The sequence below is a fragment of the Phascolarctos cinereus genome, unplaced genomic scaffold, assembly GCF_003287225.1.
Source record: "Phascolarctos cinereus isolate Bilbo 61053 unplaced genomic scaffold, phaCin_HiC Scaffold_726;HRSCAF=1367, whole genome shotgun sequence".
NCBI lineage: Eukaryota > Metazoa > Chordata > Mammalia > Diprotodontia > Phascolarctidae > Phascolarctos > Phascolarctos cinereus.
This window is the reverse complement of record NW_027556098.1, coordinates 314,727,470-314,747,123: the sequence shown is the minus strand read 5'-3', so window position 1 is coordinate 314,747,123 and position 19,654 is coordinate 314,727,470. Positions and strand designations below refer to the sequence as shown.

The window sequence follows — 19,654 nt, the reverse complement described above, 5'->3', positions numbered from 1 at the left end:
TTTTTAAAAAATTTTTTAACATTTTTATTTAAAGTTTTGAGTTCCAAATTCTGTCCCTCCCTCTCTCCCTTCCTTCCCCCCTCCTTGAGACAGTAAGTAATCAGATGTAAGTTATACATGCGCAATTATATAAAACATTTACATATTAGTCATTTTGTACATGAAAACTTGGATAAAAGAAAAAAAAATGAAAGAAAGTGAAAAATAGCATGCTTCAGTCTGTATTTAGTCGATATCAGTTCTTTCTCTGGAGGCAGATATTATGTTTCATCATTAGTCCTTTGGGATTGTCTTGGATCATTTTATTGCTGAGAATAGTTAAGTCATTCACAGTTCTTTACTGTACAATATTGCTGTTACTGTGTACATCATTCTCCTGGTTCTGTTCACTTCACTATGTATCAGTTCATGTAAGTTTTTTCAGATTTTTAAAAATCATCCTGCTTGGCATTTATTATAGCAAAATAATATTCCATTACAATCACACACAGCTTGTTTAGCCATTCCACAATTGATGGACACCCCTTTGATTTCCAGTTCTTAGCCAGCAGAAAAGGAGCTGCTATAAATATTTTTGTACAAATTGGTCCTTTTCCCTTTTTTTGGATGTCTTAGATGGGATGTAGACCTAGCAAGGTATTGCTGGATCAGAGGGTATGCACAGTTTTATAGTTCTTTGGGCATAGTTCCAGATTGCTCTCCAGAATGGTTGGATCAGTTCACAACGCCACCAACAGTTTCTGCAGCGTTTTTAACAACATTGACTATCTGCTTTTCCTGAATCCTCTGACCTTCTTTGGCTTCCATGATACTGCTGTCTACTGTTTTTTTTCTTACCTCTCTTATCATTCTCAGCCTTTTTTTGTGCATCATCCTCTTCCTATCTCCTAAAACACGGGTTATCCCTCCTATTTTGCCTCACCTTTTTGCCCCCTAGGGATCTCATCTGCTTCTGTGTGTTCAATTATCAATTCACCTAAAGAGATGGTTCCATATCTATAAATCTAGCTCCAGTCTCTCCCCCAAACTCAAGTTCCAGAGCTTAAACACCCTGATAGACAGCTCCACTTGGATGGTTTTACTGGAACCTCCAGCTCATCAGGTCCAAAAGTGAACTAATCATCTTTTTCCAAACCGAACCTTCTCTTCAAACTTTGTCTTTCTGTCTTTCTAATCAGCCAGGCTTGGAATCTAAGAGTCTTCTTTGACTCTTCTTTATCCTTCAGTTCACCCCCTCCCCTAGACAGCCAGTCAGTTGCCAAGTCCTATAGATTATACTTCCATAACTCCATTATATCCATTTCCTCTTCTCTTCTCATACTGTAATGTGGCTAGTATGGCCACTTTTGTAGTTCAGGATCTCCCCACCACCCCATTATCTCACCTGGACCGTTGTTAAGAGCCTCCTAGCTAATCTCCTTGCCCACCCATCCTTCACAGAGCTGCCAAAATAATCTTTCTAAGTCACTAGTCTGATGCATCTACTTCTGTTCAAAATTTTCTGTTGCCTGTAAAATTAAATATTCTTTTGGTTGGCGTTTAAAGCATTTATGACATTTCCAATCTTAGTTCACCTTATTCCCAGTCATGTATTCTAAGATCCTGGCAAAGTGTTTATTTTCCAAAATGACCTGACATCTACCACATCACTCACACTATTCCCATATGCCTGGAATGGACACTGTCTTCATTTTCATCTTTTTATGTCTTTCCCTTAAAGATTCAGTTCAAGGGCTTTCTCCTTCCTGAAGCCTTCTGTGATGTCCTCAGTGGAGTCCCCAAAATAAAACTGTACTTTTCCTCCTCAAATTTGCATTACATACTTTTTCCAGATCTCTCCCTTCCTGCCATTATTCTCTATCTTGTATTATACTTATTATTATACGTGTCCTTTTTATAAATTGTATGCTTCTCAAAAAGCAAGGCTTGTGTGTGGTTTTCTCTTTGTGTTCCAGTTGTAATTACAATTCCTTAGACATAATACATATCTTATGGTATTTATTGAATTAAATGGCATCTTGTACTTATGCAGCTAAATGCTTTCACCTCAATGCCAGATGACGTTTCTCTGTATTAAATTTCATCTTTTAGGTCCCAACCCATTTGTATGATTTGGGCTTCTGATTCTGTTCTCCATCGGGTCCCCATCCCTTTCTACTGCTCTTAATTCATCCAGCTGACATGAATGAAATAGTAAGCTAAATATCCTTGAGCAAGTTTTTTTCTCTCTGCAAGAAGATTTTTAGGGTGTGTTTCCAGCTTACTTCCTCCTGCTTAGTCTTACCAGTTTTTAGTTTTCTTGTTTTGGTATTCTTACTCCATGGTATTGTGGGGTATCCTAGAGGTGTTTTTTTTTTCCATTGTATCTTAAGTTTTTACTGAGGCTGAATTTTTTTTTTTTACCATTCCTTTTTACTAGATTTTGAGTTCCAGATTTTTCTTTTTTTTCCCCCAGATTTCTCTCTGTCCCTCCCTCCCCTCAGCCCTCTGAAAATGGTAGGCAGTTTTATATAGTTTATACATATGCTATCATGTAAACGTATTTCTATATTCACCACAGTTGTGGAAGAAGAAACAGATCAAAACAAAAAAAGCCACAAGAAAGGATAAAGTAAGTGAAAAAATATGCTTCAGTCTGCACTCAGAGTCCATTGCTTCTTTATCTGGATATGGGCAGCATTTTCCTTCATGAGTTCTTTGAACTTGTCTTGGATCGTTGTGTTGCTGAAAAGAGCTGAGTCACTCATAGTTGATCATCACATGATGTCGCTGATACTGAGTACAGTGTTTTCCTGGCTCTGCTAATTTCACTTTGCATTTGTTCATACAAGTCTTTCCAGATTTCCCTCTACTTTGTTTGAGAATCTCTGCTTCAAGTGTATTACTTGTAAGCAACATATTGTAGAATATGTTATTCTGCTATCTGCTTCCATTTTATGGGAGAGTTCATCCCATTCACATTCACCGTTATGATTACTACCTGTGTATTTCCCTCCATCCTATTATTCCTCTTTTTTGTCCTCTCCTTTCACGCATTTCCCACATCACCAATGTTTTGCTTCTGTCTACCACCTTCCCTGATCTGCCCTCCACTCTTAGTCTCCACCCCCTCTTTATTTAATCTCCTCCCCTACTACTTCCCTGGCAGTTAAGCTTGATTTTTATATTCCTCTGATTGGGTATATTATTCCTTCTTTGTGCCAGTATTGATGAGAATAAGGTTCAAGCAATGCTCATCACCCCACCCTCCGGCTTCTTCCCCTCCACCACAGTAGATCTTTCTTACCTCTTTATGTGAGATAATATACCTCATTCTGCCTCTACCATATGCACCCATTTTACTCCTCTTTCTCATCCCTTTTTTTTTATATTATTCCCTCAAATACACCTTATACCTATACCCTCTGTCTATGTGTATTCCTTCTATTTGTAATGTTAGTGATAAAATTTTTAAGAGTTACAAGTGTCTTCCTGTGTAGGGATGTAAACAGTTTAGCTCTATTAAATCTATTTTCCCTTTTTACTTGTTTATGCTTCTCTTGGGTCTTGCTACTAGAGGTCAAATTTTTTATTTAATTCTGGTCTTCTCCTTATAAAGGCTTGAAATCCTTCTATTTCGTTGAATGACCATTTTACCCTTTGATGTATTATGCTTAATTTTGCCAGGTAAGTGATTTTTGGTTGTAGTCTTAGCTCTTTTGCCCTCCAGAATATCATTTTCCATGACCTCCATTCCTTTACTGTTGCAGCTGCCAAGTCCTGTGTGATACTGATTGTGACTCCCTAATACTTGAATTGTTTCTTTCTGGCCCCTTGCGGTATTTTTTCCTTGACCTAAGGCTGAATATTTTTTCCTGGTGATTATTTACATTGTGTTTGGAGGAAGAACATTTTAAACAGTGAAGTCATAGGTGTGAAAATAATCAAGTTATGTATGAGAAATGGTAAGGAAACTTCCAGAGAGCATAGTAAATGTGTTCCATGACTGTAAGCATAGTGAACTCTGATTAGTAGTCTATAGGAAGCCCCTCACTGAGAACCAGCCAAACTTGAATTAAAAAGGATGAAGGCAGGACAGCCAGTCTTCCTCCTGTTGGCCCAGGAGAACTTGCCTTCCATAAATTCTAAGTCCTATCTTTAGCTGTTTCTGTAGTTGATTTTATGAGCTGTGTTGCTATAGCAATTTCTCTGTAGACACCAGTCTCCTCCCTCCTTTTGGGAAATGCTACTATACTTGACTCCTTTTTTTCCCTTTTCCCTTCCAGAGACTCATTGTTTGAAATGGAAAAATCATTTCCACAGCTACTGAAATACCCTGGGTTTTGTAGGTTAGTCTCCAGAAACCCTGCAGCAAAGTGCCCTTGGAATACCTGAATTCTACTCCCATTCCTGCCACTAACTTACTCTGTGACTTTGGGCAAGTCTCTTGTCCTCTCTAGATCTCAGTTTTCATCCTGTACTGGATGGTGGATGTGTGGGGAGGTGTGTGTGTGTGTGTGTGTGTGTGTGTGTGTGTGTGTGTACATATATATACACATATATGTGTGTGTGTGTGTGTGTGTGTGTGTGTGTATATAATATATATATATATTTTTCTTCCAGCTCCAACATTACATGTTAATAAGAACTTCTTGCCCTAACAATTTATGTTGTCAGAATCAGAAAACTTCAGAGGAAGGGAACACAGAGGTCTTCTAATCTAACATATATCTGAGTAATTCTTGTTAAGCTCTCTTGCACTGTCCTTAATTTCACAGTCTATAAAATGAAATGGTTGGATTATATGTTCTCTAAAATCTCTTCTGGCTTTGACATTCTCTGTTTTACATTTTAGTAAAACCTACTAAAGATACAAGCTAAAATTTGGTTGTTTTTTAGTGGGTTCCTTCTAGTTCTAACCTTCCATTTTCTGTGTTCTAAGACCCCTTGTAGCTTAAACATGTGATGACCAGAGCCCATGAGTGGTTTACTTGTCACCTTTGTTTTCAGGTCTGCTAGATGTGAGCCTAAGGTACAGGCACACAGCGAGGACATCAGAGGGAGTCATTGCGGCTCGAGCTGTGTCCATCTCAGTGCACATTCACAGAGCCAGTGGTTTACAAGCAGCAGCAAGGTAAGGCTCTTTTTTAAGAATTAGAATGGGTTTCAGAAAAACCTGGAAAGACTTGTATGGTCTGATGCTGAGTGAAATGAGCAGAACCAAGAGAACGTTGTACACAATAACAGCCACGTTGTGCGATGACTTATATTGATAAACTTAACCCTTCCCAGCAATACAAGGATCTAAGACATCTCCAGAGGCCTCGTGATGGAAAATGCTGTCCACATCCAAAGAAAGAACTATGAAAGTTGAATTGCTATCTTTTTTTTCTCTTCTGTTGAACTTTGTTTCCTCTTTCTGATGGTTCCTCCTATTGGTTTTAATTTTTATTTACAGCACCACTAATATGAAAATATGTTTAATAAGAATGTAAATGTATAGCCTATATCAGATTGTGCGCTGTCTTGGGGAGGAAGAAGGAGAAAAATTTTAAACTCAAAAGCATGTGGAGGTGATTATTGATAAATCAAAATAAATAAATAAATAAATAAATCTTACCTGCAAAAAAAAAGAATTAGAATGGGTGCTGGTTCAGATCAACTTTCTTTGGTTCTGAAGTTAAAAGTCAAGAAATTAGCAAGCATATTCCTTGCTTTTTTCATCTTGTAAAATGCTCAGTGAGCTTATCAGCAAAAGCTGTTATCTAACTGACATCCTATATCTAACCTGTCTTAAAAGTGTAGGCTACAAATAAATCCTTCTAATTTATCTTTGATTATCTTTGATTAGTCCTTGTTCTTCTTGAGATACCTGACACCCACAGAGTTTTACTCAGTACTCCTGTTCATCCCCCAAGGATTTGCTATTCTAAGAGATTGGACTCAGTATTTGACATAGGACTGTCCAGATTTGTGTTGGCTCAATTCTTATCAGTAGCTGACCCTTCTAGTAACCTGGCTAGCCTGCTGTACTTACCCAACTGCTTCTCCATTCAGCTAGCACTTACTACATGCCCACTACACGGCAGACCTTTTGCTAGGTTGGGGGACAAAGACAAGAAGGAATCCTCAAGGCACGTACATTTTACAAGAGAGATACATGTACACAGATCAGCAAATGCAAGATGTCAGTACAATAAATACAAGTACCTTTTGTGGAAGTATTACTAACAACTGAGAGATCTTAAAAATGCCTTTTCTGTGAGAGGTGGCACCTGAGCTGAGCTTTGAAAGGCACTGGTTGTTCCGAAAGGTAGAAGTGAGTGGGGAGAGTATCATAGGCATGGGAGACAGCCCAGCGCCAAAGATGGTATATTATATGTGGAGAAGAACAATTAGGTCAGCTTGGCAAGAGCATAGAGTGTGTGATGTGCAAAGTAATCTGCAGTTAGCTTGGATAGTTAGGCTAGAACCAAACTGTGAAACATGCCAAAAAGAGGAGTTTATTTTTTGTCCTAGGGACAATAGAAAGCCAGTGAATCAAAGGAGGGACATGGTCAGATCTCTGCTTTGGGTATTTCAGTTTGATAGCTCTATGGAGGATGGATTGGAGAGAAGAAAGACTGGAAGCAGGGAAACCAATTAGGAAGTGGTTGAAGTTGTCCAGGGTAAAGGTTAGGAGGGCCTGAACTAGGATGATAGCCACATGAATGGAAAGGAGAGGCAGAAATGAAAGAAGTTATGGAAGTAGAGCCTACAAGATGTGGCAGCTGATGGGGATTAGGTGCTGAGTGTGAATAAAGAGAAGAATCAAGTATAACTCAGTGATTGAAATAATAGTGATGTCTTCGATAAATGTAGAGGAACTAGGATGAGGAATAGTTTCAAGGAGGAAAGATGAGTCCTGTTTTGGAAATGGTAAATTTGAGATACCTTTCAAATATCCATTTGGAGATGTCTAGCAGGCAAGCAGAAGAGAGATGAGAGCTGGACATGCAATCTGAGAGTGACCTACCAAGAAATGGTAGTTGAATTCTTGGGTGGGGGCAAAGATGGTATCACTGAAAGAATAGAAATAAAGAAGGCCCAGGACAGAGTCATCCAGTGTGGGACATGGATGAAGAGTCTATAAAGGATCTGGAGAAGGATTAGCCAGACAGGTAGGAGGAAAGTTATGAGAGAGCAATGTCACAAAAACCCAGAGAGGACGAATATCCTGAAGGGGAGGCTGGCCAACAATGTCAGAAGCTGCAGAAGGACCAGGGAGAGTGAGATCTGAGAAGAAGTCACAGGCTTTAACAATAAATAAATCACTGTGTGTGTTGTGTGTGCCACATACAAACCAGAGCAATCCCCACTAGGGAACCAGTCTCCTAGGGACATAAATGGCAAACCCTCCTTTCATGTGGATCAGTGCCTGAAAAATCACCTATGCTGTTGCCCAAGGGCAAGATTGAACTGACCATTGGATACAGAAGAACTAGGACAGTAATATGGCACAGTGGATAGAATACTGGTCCCAGAGTCAGGAAAACCTGAACTCAAATCTAGCCTCAAACACTTACTGGTTGTGTGACCCTGGGCAAGTCACTTAAGCCTCTGTTTACCTCAGTTTCCACATCTGTAAGATGGGGGATCATACTAGCACCTACCTCCCAGGGTTATTGTGACGATTAAATAAAATAATCTTGTTGAGTGCTATATCTGTCAAAGATGTCAACAGTATTCACTCAAAAAGGTCCCTGCTTTGCAGTAGTCCTGGTGTCCTCCCCCACCCCACCTCTTGGGAAAGATGTGAAGGGAGGAGAAGAGAAAGAATGTGTGGCAGGAAGAGGGATGATGTTGAAGCTCAGGAAATCTCCTTGCCTTTGAGGATACCAGCCTCACCTATACCACCAATCCACCTGGCTGGGAAGAAGAAAAGCCACAAAGCTTCCCTGACTGCAGCACTGTGAGAAGTGGTCCAGGCTTTGAGGAGCTGAACTTCTGTCATTAAAGAACTGAGGAAATGTGCTTATATAAAACTCCAAAGATTGTTGCAAACCAGTTTTCAATCACCTGTCTTCAGTTCCCCTTATAATGAATGATGCTGATGGATGGCGAGAAATATTTTGGGATCCAAATTCTCCAATAATCTATAGTTAGATGAAAGAAGAAATAAACAGCATGACGGAAGACACGTTGTTGAAATTTAGGTATTGTTAATTGTATTACTCCTCAGTATGAAAAACCAGTGTGTATTGACAAAGGTGCTATTCCATTTACTCCTAGTGTAACAAAAATTAAACCTAGAACAGAAACCAGGTGTACACAGTTTAAAGCACAAAGTAGTGAAGAACTTATAAAATTGGCTAAACAATTTGATGAAAACATGGTGGACCTAGATGTAAAACAGGAACAACACAAAGAGACTCATGATTTTGTCCAGTTTCAGAAGAGACTTCAATTATAAAGATGCACAGATACAGGATCTGCAGTCAGGGTCTGATGAAGTTCTTGAAATAAATATTGCTGTGACAATAAAAGGGCACTCCAATATCTCTCAGGAAGAACATTATAAAAATGACAATAATTTTGACCCAAATGCTGAAGCAGCCCTTACTGCTCTTTTTAATGGTTCAACTCAGAAATGTAATGGACAGCTAAGCCAAGGTCTGTCAAATGTTTCTTTTACTACTTGTCATAATATCCATGACAAAAATAACACTGTGAAAGAGGAGATGGATAATTCTACTGAAAGTGTGGTCACTGAGAAACACATGAGTAAAATTTCATATCAACAAAATGTGACCCCAGTATCAGTTACTTCTGCAGCAGACTTCTTTATAATGGCACAGTCAAGTGTAACTTCCTCTATTGCAAAGTCAGTAGGCTTCAGTAAGCCTAAGGAGATATATAGTGGTATTGATTTTGATGTTGATGATGATGATGATGATGACTGGGAATACATGCTATCTGATGGTTCTTTTGTTATGGAAGTTTCTCAAGCCTCTTAACTTTAACTACTTCTGAAATTTCTCAGCCAGCTGTTCAGAAAGATACTTGCGGGCTTACAGCCAGTAAAAATACTCAGACTAGGAGAGGTTTAGCCTTGGCAAAAAGTCTTTCAAAAAATTTACCAACATCTTCCTTCAGAGACAGATAACAAAGATTTACCAAATCCTACAAAAACTCTTTATTTCCTCCTAAACCTAATAAGGAGCTCATGCGAATGGTTTACACCTGGAGTGACATGAAATTTGAGAGAAATTTCAGTAAGCCAAGTTTCTCCAGCAAAATTACTGGTTATTCTAAGCTTTCATTTGCATCTAATATTCAAAAAGAAAAGATTACTTACCCTAAATATGGACCAAATAGGAAAATTTCTGCAAAGAAGTTTACTTTGTTCACAAGGCATACCAATCATCAGCTACAAACTAGAGGAAATGGAGAAAATCTACTTAGTTATTATTGGTCATTTAATTTTCTGCTGAAACAAATCCTCATAACTTTATAAGAATATCTCATGAAATAATTTTTGTAACTTAAATCAAAAATGTTGTACCAAAGCAATGTTCTGTATTTGATAACTGGAATGGCTAAGCTTACTACAGAAGTTATCAAAGCATGTCATGAGTTAGAGAAGTCTTAGAATGCAGATGATGATGACAAGGCGTGTAACCACCTAGAAAAGCTGATCTAGTAACAGGACTTGAAGAAAGACAGCCATGGTTTCGGAAATAAGCAAAAGGGCAATATAATTGCTATTTGGGTATGGAAACTAATTCAGTTATATAAGGATACCAGTTAATGCAACATAAACATTTGAACACAAACAGTATTTCTGCATGTGGAACCTCATTAAGAGAAATTATACAAACCAAAAAGTTAACATGTAAAGGAGGGTACAAATTATGGACACTGTATATACTACAGGTATTAAAAATCAGAATAAAGAGTACAAGTACCCACATTACCAGAACAGTAATCAGTATGTTTCTTGGGAAAATACTAATGTTCCAGCAGGAGTGAATAAGTCCAAGAACAAGTTCTTGGAGGAAATTTAAGTTTGGGAATAAGTTCAGGCCATACAAGTACAGAAAATCCTCTTCATTCAAGAAATTTATACAATCAGAATTTTTCTCATAGTATAGTAACAACCCAGACTCATTTCCATGTTAACAAAACATCAATTCCAGGGGCAGCTAGGTGATGTAGTGGATAGAGCACCGGCCCTGAAGTCAGGAGTACCTGAGTTCAAATCCGTCCTCAGACCAAACACTTGACACTTACTAGCTGTGTGACCCTGGACAAGTCACTTAACCCCAGTTGCCTTAAAAAAAAAACAATTCCAATATCTTCTGATTACTTTTTCACAAAAATTAAAAATCCTCAGACTTTTATTTTAGTCACAGAAGTATACTATTAGGAAGCATACCTGACACCAAAATTTTACAACATTCCGAGAAAAGCAAAACTCATTTTTGTCAGTACTTTGCTTGGGAAGGCTGTACCACAGTAAATTTTGAAAGGACAATTTTCTGAATCCTATAAACTACCTACAAGAGAGGAAGAAGGAAAAAAATAGAAAGTATTCCGCAGAAGAGTTAGAGAAAGAAGCAAAAAAGTCTATTTTCGAGAATGTCTAAAGCATGGACATCATTTATGAGTATAATACATACTTAATTTAATTTTCTGAATGAAAAAATCAGTTTGAAAGAGAAGTCATGTTAAAGACTATTTTACATCTATCCTCGATAGGAAATGTTATTTTGCTTTTTTGTTTTCTCTGTGAGAAAGTTGATACTGAATCATAAAGTATAGCCTTCTATCTTCTTATTTAAATAATGTTTAAAATTTTAAACAAATTTTTCCTCCCTAATATGTACATATGGTAGTTAAGAAAAGATTCGCAAGGTCCAGAAATGTTATAAGATTTAAAGTTTTTATGTATATCTTAATTATATGCTTTAAGTCTGTAAGGAGAATTAATCATTTTAAAACTGATTGTGGAGAATCATCTCTGAGAGAGGTTTCATGAAACAGGAAGCCTTTTTCCTATTACAGAACTTGGATCTTAGCAATGTGATAAATATTTGGTTTTCTGATTTATCTTTCAGCATCTGATTTGTTTAGTATCTTTAATAAATTCTCAAATTTTGATCATACTTATATTGAGGGTAATAGAAAAAAAGAACTTAATTCCATCATAACTTAATTAGTAAATATTTTCAATGTGGGAGGCCACCCAGGTGATACAGTGGATCAAGTACCAGGCCTGAAGTCAGGAAGACTTACTTTCCTGAGTTCAAATCCAGCCTCAGCCACTTACTAGCTGTATGACCCTGAGCAAGTCACTTAACCCTGTTTGCCTCAGTTCCTCGTCTATAAAATGAGCTGCAGGAGGAAATGGCACATCACTCCAGTATCTTGGCCAAGAAAAAACCCCAAATGGGATCACAAAGAGTCGGACACAGCTAAACTACTAAACAGCAATAATTTTCAATTTCAAGCTTGGGGGGAATATTATGAATTCCATCCAACATGGAGTATATCAGCTATCCTTTACTGATGTAAAGTAATCAATTTTCCCATATCCCCATACTAATTTCAGGGTACTGGCTACCTCCAAACTCATCATATCTTACCAGAAAAATAAAGTCATATTACCCATGTATCTCAACTGCCTGTGGATATCTAGAAATACAGTATTGGAGCCTAGAGCCAGGGCAGGACCTAGGAAAAATATGAAATAAGCACCTCTTTTGTAAGTGATTTTAGTCCCTTACAGTGTCCTTGCCTTCTTAGATAGACTATAAGAACCAGGAAGTTCAGAGAAGGTGTTTAAACATATAATGGGCAGAGTAAACAAAAGGCAACAAGGGCCAAGCTGCAGCATTTCAGGTATGATCAGCCTATATTATAGACACTTGGAATGGTTGGTTTTCCCATGACCTCACCACTTGTGTAGATCATATGGGATCTTTAGAGTAAGGAGAATTTGATTATTCTTCTAATCAACTGTATTCCTAAATTACCTCAGGGCAATTGGAATGAACCTTCATTTTAGAGTAATCCTTTCTCCCCAAACTCAGTCTTCCCCTAAGAGCCACTTCCTGGCAGATTCCAGTGCGGCCTATTCAGGGGGCAAGCCCAACCCAAACCCAGAAAGTTCAGTGGCATAAACATCACTGTGGTTCTGGATGTGCCTTTCTTCATGGAATCAGCAACATTTCTCACCATTCAAATTGGGAAAAGGGTGGGGTTGGGGGGGAGTTGCCCTCTCATTTTCCTGTGCCTTGAAATCCAGGTTACTGTTGGATTCTAATCTCAAAAGGAGTTTGTGTGTATGCACATGCAATTACCACTTTAAGGAACTTTATAAATGTAGATTTTCTATAATTATTTTAAATGGTCTGAGTGTAGACAGAGCCATTTAAATCACAGATTTTCAGAGTGGGAAGTTTTTATTGTATATCTAGTTTAACCCTTCAGCAAGATCAAGTGGTCATCCATTGAGGAAACCTCTACTTTTTGATAGATCTAAATGTTATGTAATTTCCCTTACATGAAGCCAGAATCTCTCTTTCTGCAATTTCTACACCTTGCTCCTAGTTCTTCCCTGGAAGGGTAGATAGAACAAGTCTAATCCCTTTTCTTCCTGACAGCCTTTTAGATAAAGACAGCTGTCATGTCCTCCCTTTCTTCCCTTCTCCAGGATAAATATCCCTAGTTATTTCAATCAGTCCTCATATTTCATGATATTCAGACCTCTCCCTGTTAATGTTTGTCCTCTGGATTCACTCCATTTTATCAGTGTTTTTCTTTAATCATGGCACTCAGAACTGAACCTAGTATTCCAGAAGTGGTCTGAATCCCTTTTTAGCTATCACAAGTAGCTGGTCCGTGTGTTGTAGTAGGGATTTCTGTTCAGGAACAGGTAGGGCTAGATGACCTCAGAAGTCCCCTTACCTCTCAAGATTCCATGAGCGTGATGGGTAGATTTAGCAGCACTGCACTATGACATGCTAACAAGTAATTTCCTTCTTGGAATTGAATTCTGCTTTTTCTGACTTCAAGTCCAGCACTCTGCCTTCCTGAGGCAGATGAGGAAACAGTATGTTTGGCTTGGTATCTTTGTAACTTGCTCAAAGTCAAGCACCTAGTAAGAGGCATAGGCAGGACACTGGTCTTCTGATTCCAAAACCAGTTCTCTTTTCACTAAACAGATAATCAGTTCATCAAGAATATATGTCAGAATATAAACTGATTCATTCATTGGATACTTAATAAATATTTGTCAGATATCTGTAGCATGCAAGGCATTTTCCAAATAGATTTAAAGGTGAACTAAGACATAAATCCTGCCATTATGGAGCTTCGCTCTTTCCTCCACTAAGTTAAGTGAGAGGATGTATACCTGTATTGCCATATGTAACACAAATTGAATATTGTCAGTGCAAAGGAAAGCAAGCAAGCTTGCTTTCTCAGTGGCACGTTTTAGGAAGGACATAGATGGAAACACCTCTTGACAAAATGTCAAGCATCCAGATGAATGAAAGGACTGTGGAGATCATGCTATCTACAAAGATTGGTTGAAAGAGCTGAGGATATCCTTTTTAGAAAATGGGAAGACTTAGAAGGAAGCAAACAACTCTTTTAGGTACTTGAAAGGTTCTCATGCAAAAGGAGGGATTAGACGTATCCTGCTTGGCCCCAGAGTGCAGAGGCCACAGATGGAAGGTAAAGAAACAGATTTCAACTCAATGTAAAGAAAAGCTTACTTCAGTCAGCTTCCCCACAAGTGCTGAGTAGTTACTGTTATTAATATTCTTAATGGTAATGGATAGTCAAGTCAGCAAGCATTTATTAAGTACTTACCACATTCCAGGCACTGTGCTAAGTGCTAGGGACACAAAGAAAGGCAAAAAATCATGGTTCCTGTCTCAAGGAACTAATATTCTAATGGAGGAGGCAATATGCAAACAACTATGCATAGCCTATCCTATTACCTAAGTTGGAGGTAATTGCAGAGTGAGAGAAATTATTATTTGTATTTAATTATAATTTATATTTAATTATAATATTATTATTATTTTTATATTAATAACCAGTTATTCAATTAGGATTGTGGTTTTTCCTTTCTATTTCCTCATTCAGGGACCAGCCTCTGTAGGCCAGTCAGTCAGTCAGTCAGTCTGTTAAGGGCATTGCTAATAGAGGAGATTGTCCAGATCCCTCTAGGTACATGCTCTGTGATCTTGGGTAAGACCCCACTCAACTAGAAGACCTTACAAATGGAATCTAATCTGAGTGAATTCTTGCCCTTAGGAAATGAGCCCCTACCCTTAGAACCCTCCATTAGAATTTAGGGTACTCAGCTTATGAAGGAGAAAACCAACTAGAGTAGTCTGGGCAGAGATGGATTCCATTGTCTAGATTGCTGGAGGCAGCTGAGTCTCATGATCAAGTCATGTTCTTAGCAGGAGGAGCTGAAGACTTTTGGCCCACCTCCTCATTAATATGTCTACCCCTCATTAATTGTTCACCAAGTCAGGGTTGATTTTCACCTCTTAGAGGCACCTTCTTTTCCAAAGGTATTTAAGCATTCAGGGATCTCCATGGTTTTGTCTTTGGCTACTGAGAGAGATCACTGACCATCAGTTTATTGATTATTTGCTAGTCTAATTAATAAATTGATTACTAATTACCCAGAAACTCCATTTCTCAGGCTTTTCATTCATCACAAGAGGAAAGGCTGTAGCATTGGGAAGCACTAGAAAGATCTCTTGCAAAAAGTATAATTTGATCTTAGTTTTGAAAGAAGCCTGGAGGCAAAAACAGGGAGAAAGAGCGTCCCAGGCATTGAGGATAGCCAGTGAAAAGTCACAAATGGAGTGTTGTGTACAAGCACAACAAGAAGGGCCAGCGTTGCTGGATCACAGATTACATGGATAGGTGTAAAATGTAAGAAGAATGGAAGGTTAGGAAAGGGCCAGGTCATGAAGAGCTTTAGAAACCAGAGGATTTTATATTTGATCCTAAAGGCAATAGGGAGCCATTGGCATTTGTTGACTAGAGGAGGGACATGGTCAGACCTGTAACCTTGGAAAGATCACTTTGGCAGCTGAGTGGAGGGCAGAATGGAGTAAGGAGAAACTTGAGGCCGGGAATTCAGCCAGAAGACTATTGCAATATTAGAGGCATGCCTTGATGAGGGAGGGTCTATATCAGGGTGACATCTTGGTCAAAAGGGCTTGAAATCCAGAAGAGCTTGGCTCACATTTCATGCACTTACTATCTCTGTGACCACGGACAAGGGAATTAAACTCTCTTAGCCTCAGTTTCCTCATTGCTAAAAAAATGAAGGGGAGCTAGACTCAATAGCCTAAAGTTCCATCCAGCATTAAATATATGATCTTATATCAGCAGATTTACTAATTGCTTTTATTATGTGCCAGACTCTGCGCTAGGAGATGAGGAAAGAAGAAAAACTAAAAATAGTCCCAACTCCGGGTTTTTCACCTGCCTTTGGGACTGGCGTTTATATTTTATCCTAGAGGCGCTAAGAAGCCAATGGAGCTTTCTGAGCAGGGAATAAAATTGTTGAGCCTGTGCTTTAGGAATATCACTTTGTCAATTGTATGGGGAATGAATTGGGGAGAAAAGAGACTTGCAACTGGGAGACCAATTAGAAGAGTACTGTAATAATCCAAATGAGAAGTGATGAGCGCCTGACCTAGAGTGAATAGAGAGAGGGGGTGAGGTGAGGAGGTAGAAAACAGCAAAATTTAGCAAGTAATGAGATATGCAGAGTAAGTGAGAGTGAGGCCTTGAAGATGACACTGAAGTTATAAATCTAGATGACTAGAAGGATGTTGGTTCCCTCAGTAATATTAAGGATATTCAAAACAGGAGTAGGTTTGGTAAGATAATCACTTCTCTTTTGGGCTTACCGAGTTTGACAGACCTTTGGCATTCCAGTTTGAAATGTACAGTAGACAATTTGTGATATTGATTTTGAAATCATGAGGGGAGACTAGAGGGCTAAGATAAAGAGCTGTGGGAGTCATCATACCTACAGATAATAATTGAACCTATGGCAGCTGATGAGGTCACCAAGGAAGAAAAGGAACCTCAAATTCATTTATGTTAAATCCTTCTGATGCTAATTCTAGCAAATGGGTTATACTGCAGAGGATGGACTTTTACCAGCAATAAAGACAGGAGGTACATATCAAGACCTCTTTTTATCACCTCTCTAAATCTCAACTTGATGGGTTAGATATCTAGTCCAATTTCCAAGTTCATTGTAAGCTCGTTCTACGATATCTTATAGTTGAATATCTCAACAAGCCAAAAAACTCATTTCTTCATAAGGCAACCCATTGCATTTCAGTATATTCCTAATTTTAAGACATTTCCCCCTATGTTCAGCATCCTCACATCTGACGGCTGAGCTTGTAGGTAGCTGTCATTTTTCAGATCTCCTGGCTTAGGATTCCCTTACAATAGTTCTCTGACTATTGTAGACTTTCTTATTCAGGCAGCACTATTACAACTCCTTATCACTCATCACTGTCACCAGCTCTGCCTTAAAGAGAGCAGTCATAGGTTCATTAAGTCTTCTCTTAGAATGTATTTTCTGGGTAAGCTAGAGCCTGACATTAACCCCTATTCTCTTTTCTCCCCTCAGAGTCATAGCTAAGCAGGAGTCTTCTTTGCAATACAGTGCAACAGTAGGTGTTAATACTTCAGTCACCACACATCTCTCCTTCCTGCCCAAGGGAGAGCAACGCCAGACGCACCCTGTGGCTCATACCTTCTGCCCTGAATTCTCCCACCACATGGAGTTCCCTTGCAATCTGGTGACACAACATAGCAGTGGTGAAGCCTGTTTTCTGGCAGAGCTGTTAGAGTTTGCTGAGGTCACTTTCTCTTTGTATCACCAAGACACAAAGCCCGGTGAGTCCAAATAATGTTATTACTTTATGTTCATGTAAATTCACATACCTAATTTGTGAATTCAAAGGACTTGAACTCTAGAATCCAAAGCCAACAGTCATTTACCACATCAGTCAGTCAAGTCACTCAGCAAGTATTTATTAAGCACTTACTAACAAGAAGAAAAAAGTTAAGGACTTGCATATAATTTTTGAAAAAAGTTCTATATTAGACGCAGTGGCTAGAGCTCCAGCCTTGGAGTCAGGAGGACCTGGGTTCAAATCCGGCCTGAGACACTTGACACTTGATGCATAGTACCTATGTGACCCTGGGCAAGTCACTTAACCCTGATTGCCTCACCAAAAAGCAAAAAAAAAAAAGATATTAAATATTTAGATCTCTGGAAATTACAATTGTTAGAAATAAAAAGGAATACCAATATTTTCTCATCTCTGTGGTACCTTTACAAAAATTTGCCATATGCTAATACATAAAAACCTTATAAATAAATGCAGAAATATTAAATATATTATCTCCTCAACACAATACAAGGAAAATTATAACTAATAAAGGGTATTTGAACAAAGGACACAAAATGAAATGGAGAGTAAATAACTTAATCTTAAAGAATATGTGGGTCAAAGAACAAATTATAGAAATAGATAATTTCATCAATGAAAATTGCAACATACCAACAGTTTTTGGGATAAAGCCATAGCAAATCTTAGGGGAAAAGTGTATTTCTCTAAACACTTTCATCAATAAAAGAGAAAGAATTGATTGATGAATTTGTGCATAAAACAAAAGCAATGAGAAAAGTAATGTAAGAAACCCTACTAAACACAAAAATAGAAATTATGAAAATCAAAGGGACAAAAATTGAAAACAAAAAAATTAGTAGTAGTTTTTTAAAATAAATTTGTTTTTAACATTCTCTTTTTAAAATTATTTATTTTTAGTTTTCAACATTCACTTTTATAAGATTCTGAGTTCTAAATTTTTCTCCCTCCCCAAGACAGCATGCAATCTGATATAGACTATATATGTACAATCATATTAAACATATTTCCATATTAGTCATATTGTAAAGAAGAATCAGAAGCAAAGGGAAGTACCATGAGATGGGGGGGAAAATAGTATGCTTCCATCTGCATTCAGACTCCATAATTCTTTCTCTAGATGGGGCTAGCATTTTCCATCCTGAGTCTTTTGGAATTGTCTTCGATCATTGTATTGCTGAGAAGAGCTAAATCTATCAAAGTTGGTCATCACACAATGTTGCTGCTACTGTATATAATGTTCTCTTGGTTCTGCTCACCTTTTTCAGCATCAGTTCATGTAAGTCTTTCCACATTTTTCTGAAATCCACCTACTTATTATTTCTTATAGCACAGTAGTATTCCATTACATTCATATGCCACAACTTGTTCAGCCATTCCCCAGGTGATAGACATCTCCTCAATTTCCAGTTCTTTGTCACCAAAAGAACTGTTTTAAATATTTTTGTACATATAGGTCCTTTTCCTTTTTCTTTGATCTTTTTTGGGATACACACCTAGTAGTGGTATTGCAGGGTCAAAGGGTATGCAGTTTAAAAGCCTTTTGGGTGTAGTTCCAAATTGCTTTTCAGAATGTTTGAACCAGTTCATAATTCCACAGACCAATGCCTTAGTGTCCCAATTTTTCCACATCCCCTCCAGCATTTGTCATTTTCTTTTTCTTCCATGTTAGCCAATCTGATAGGTGTGAGGTGGTAACTCAGAATTGTTTTAATTTGCATTTCTCTAATCCATAATGATTTACAGCATCTTTTTTTCATGTGACTAGATAGCTTTGGTTTCTTATTCTGAAAACTGCCTGTTCACATCCTTTGACATTTACCAATTGAAGAATGGCTTTTATTCTTATAAATTTGACTCAGTTCCCTATACATTTGAGAAATGATGCCATTATCAGAGAAACTTGATGTAGAAAAAAAATTCCCAGTTTTATGCTTTCCTTCTAATCTTGGCTGCATTAATTTTGTTTGTGCAAAAACTTTTTAATTTCATGTAATCAAAATTTTCCATTTCATCTCCCATGATCATCTCTGTCTCTTCTTTGGTCATAAATTCTTCCCTTACCCATGGAATTGACAAGTAAAATTTTCCATTCTCCCCTAATTTGCTTATGATATCATCCATTATGTCTAAATCATGCACCCATTTTGACCTTAGTTTGTTTTACAGTGTGAGATGTTGGTCTATACCTGTTTCTGCCAAACTGCTTTCCAGTTTTCCCAGCAGTTTTTGTCAGATGGTGAGTTCTTGTCCCAAAAGCTTGGATCTTTAGATTTAAAACTAAAGTTGTTTAAAAAAATATGCCAAATAATAATTTTGATTACATTAAGTTAGAAAGGTTTTGCACAAACAAAGCCAGTGCAACGAAGTAGAAGGAAAGCAGCAAGCTGGGAAACAAATACTTACAGCCAGTGTTTCTGATAAAGGCCTCATTTCTCAAATATATAGAGAACTGAGTCATATTTATAAGAATACCAGTCAGTCCCCAATTGATAAATAGTCAAAAGATATGAACAGTTTTTAGATGAAGAAATTAAAGCTATCTATATTCGTATGAAAAAATGCTCTAAATCACTATTGATTGGAGAAATGCAGATTAAAAGAACTCTGAGGTACCACCTCACACCTATCAGATTGGCTAATATGACAGAAAAGTAAAATTATAAATGTGGGAAAATTGGGACACTAATGCA

At 37.9% G+C, this 19,654-nt stretch overlaps 1 protein-coding gene and 1 pseudogene across 1 annotated transcript in view; both read left to right on the top strand.

Moving 5' to 3' along the window:
* The window catches only part of C2CD3 (C2 domain containing 3 centriole elongation regulator), a 152,607-nt gene that overhangs the window by 85,046 nt on the left and 47,907 nt on the right, over positions 1–19,654 (top strand). Inside the window, 2 exon segments of the mRNA XM_020989582.2 lie at positions 4,990–5,113; positions 16,655–16,923. Of these exon segments, the coding sequence (XP_020845241.1) occupies positions 4,990–5,113; positions 16,655–16,923 (393 nt within the window).
* Positions 7,797–10,573, top strand: LOC144454254 (ewing's tumor-associated antigen 1 homolog; annotated as a pseudogene).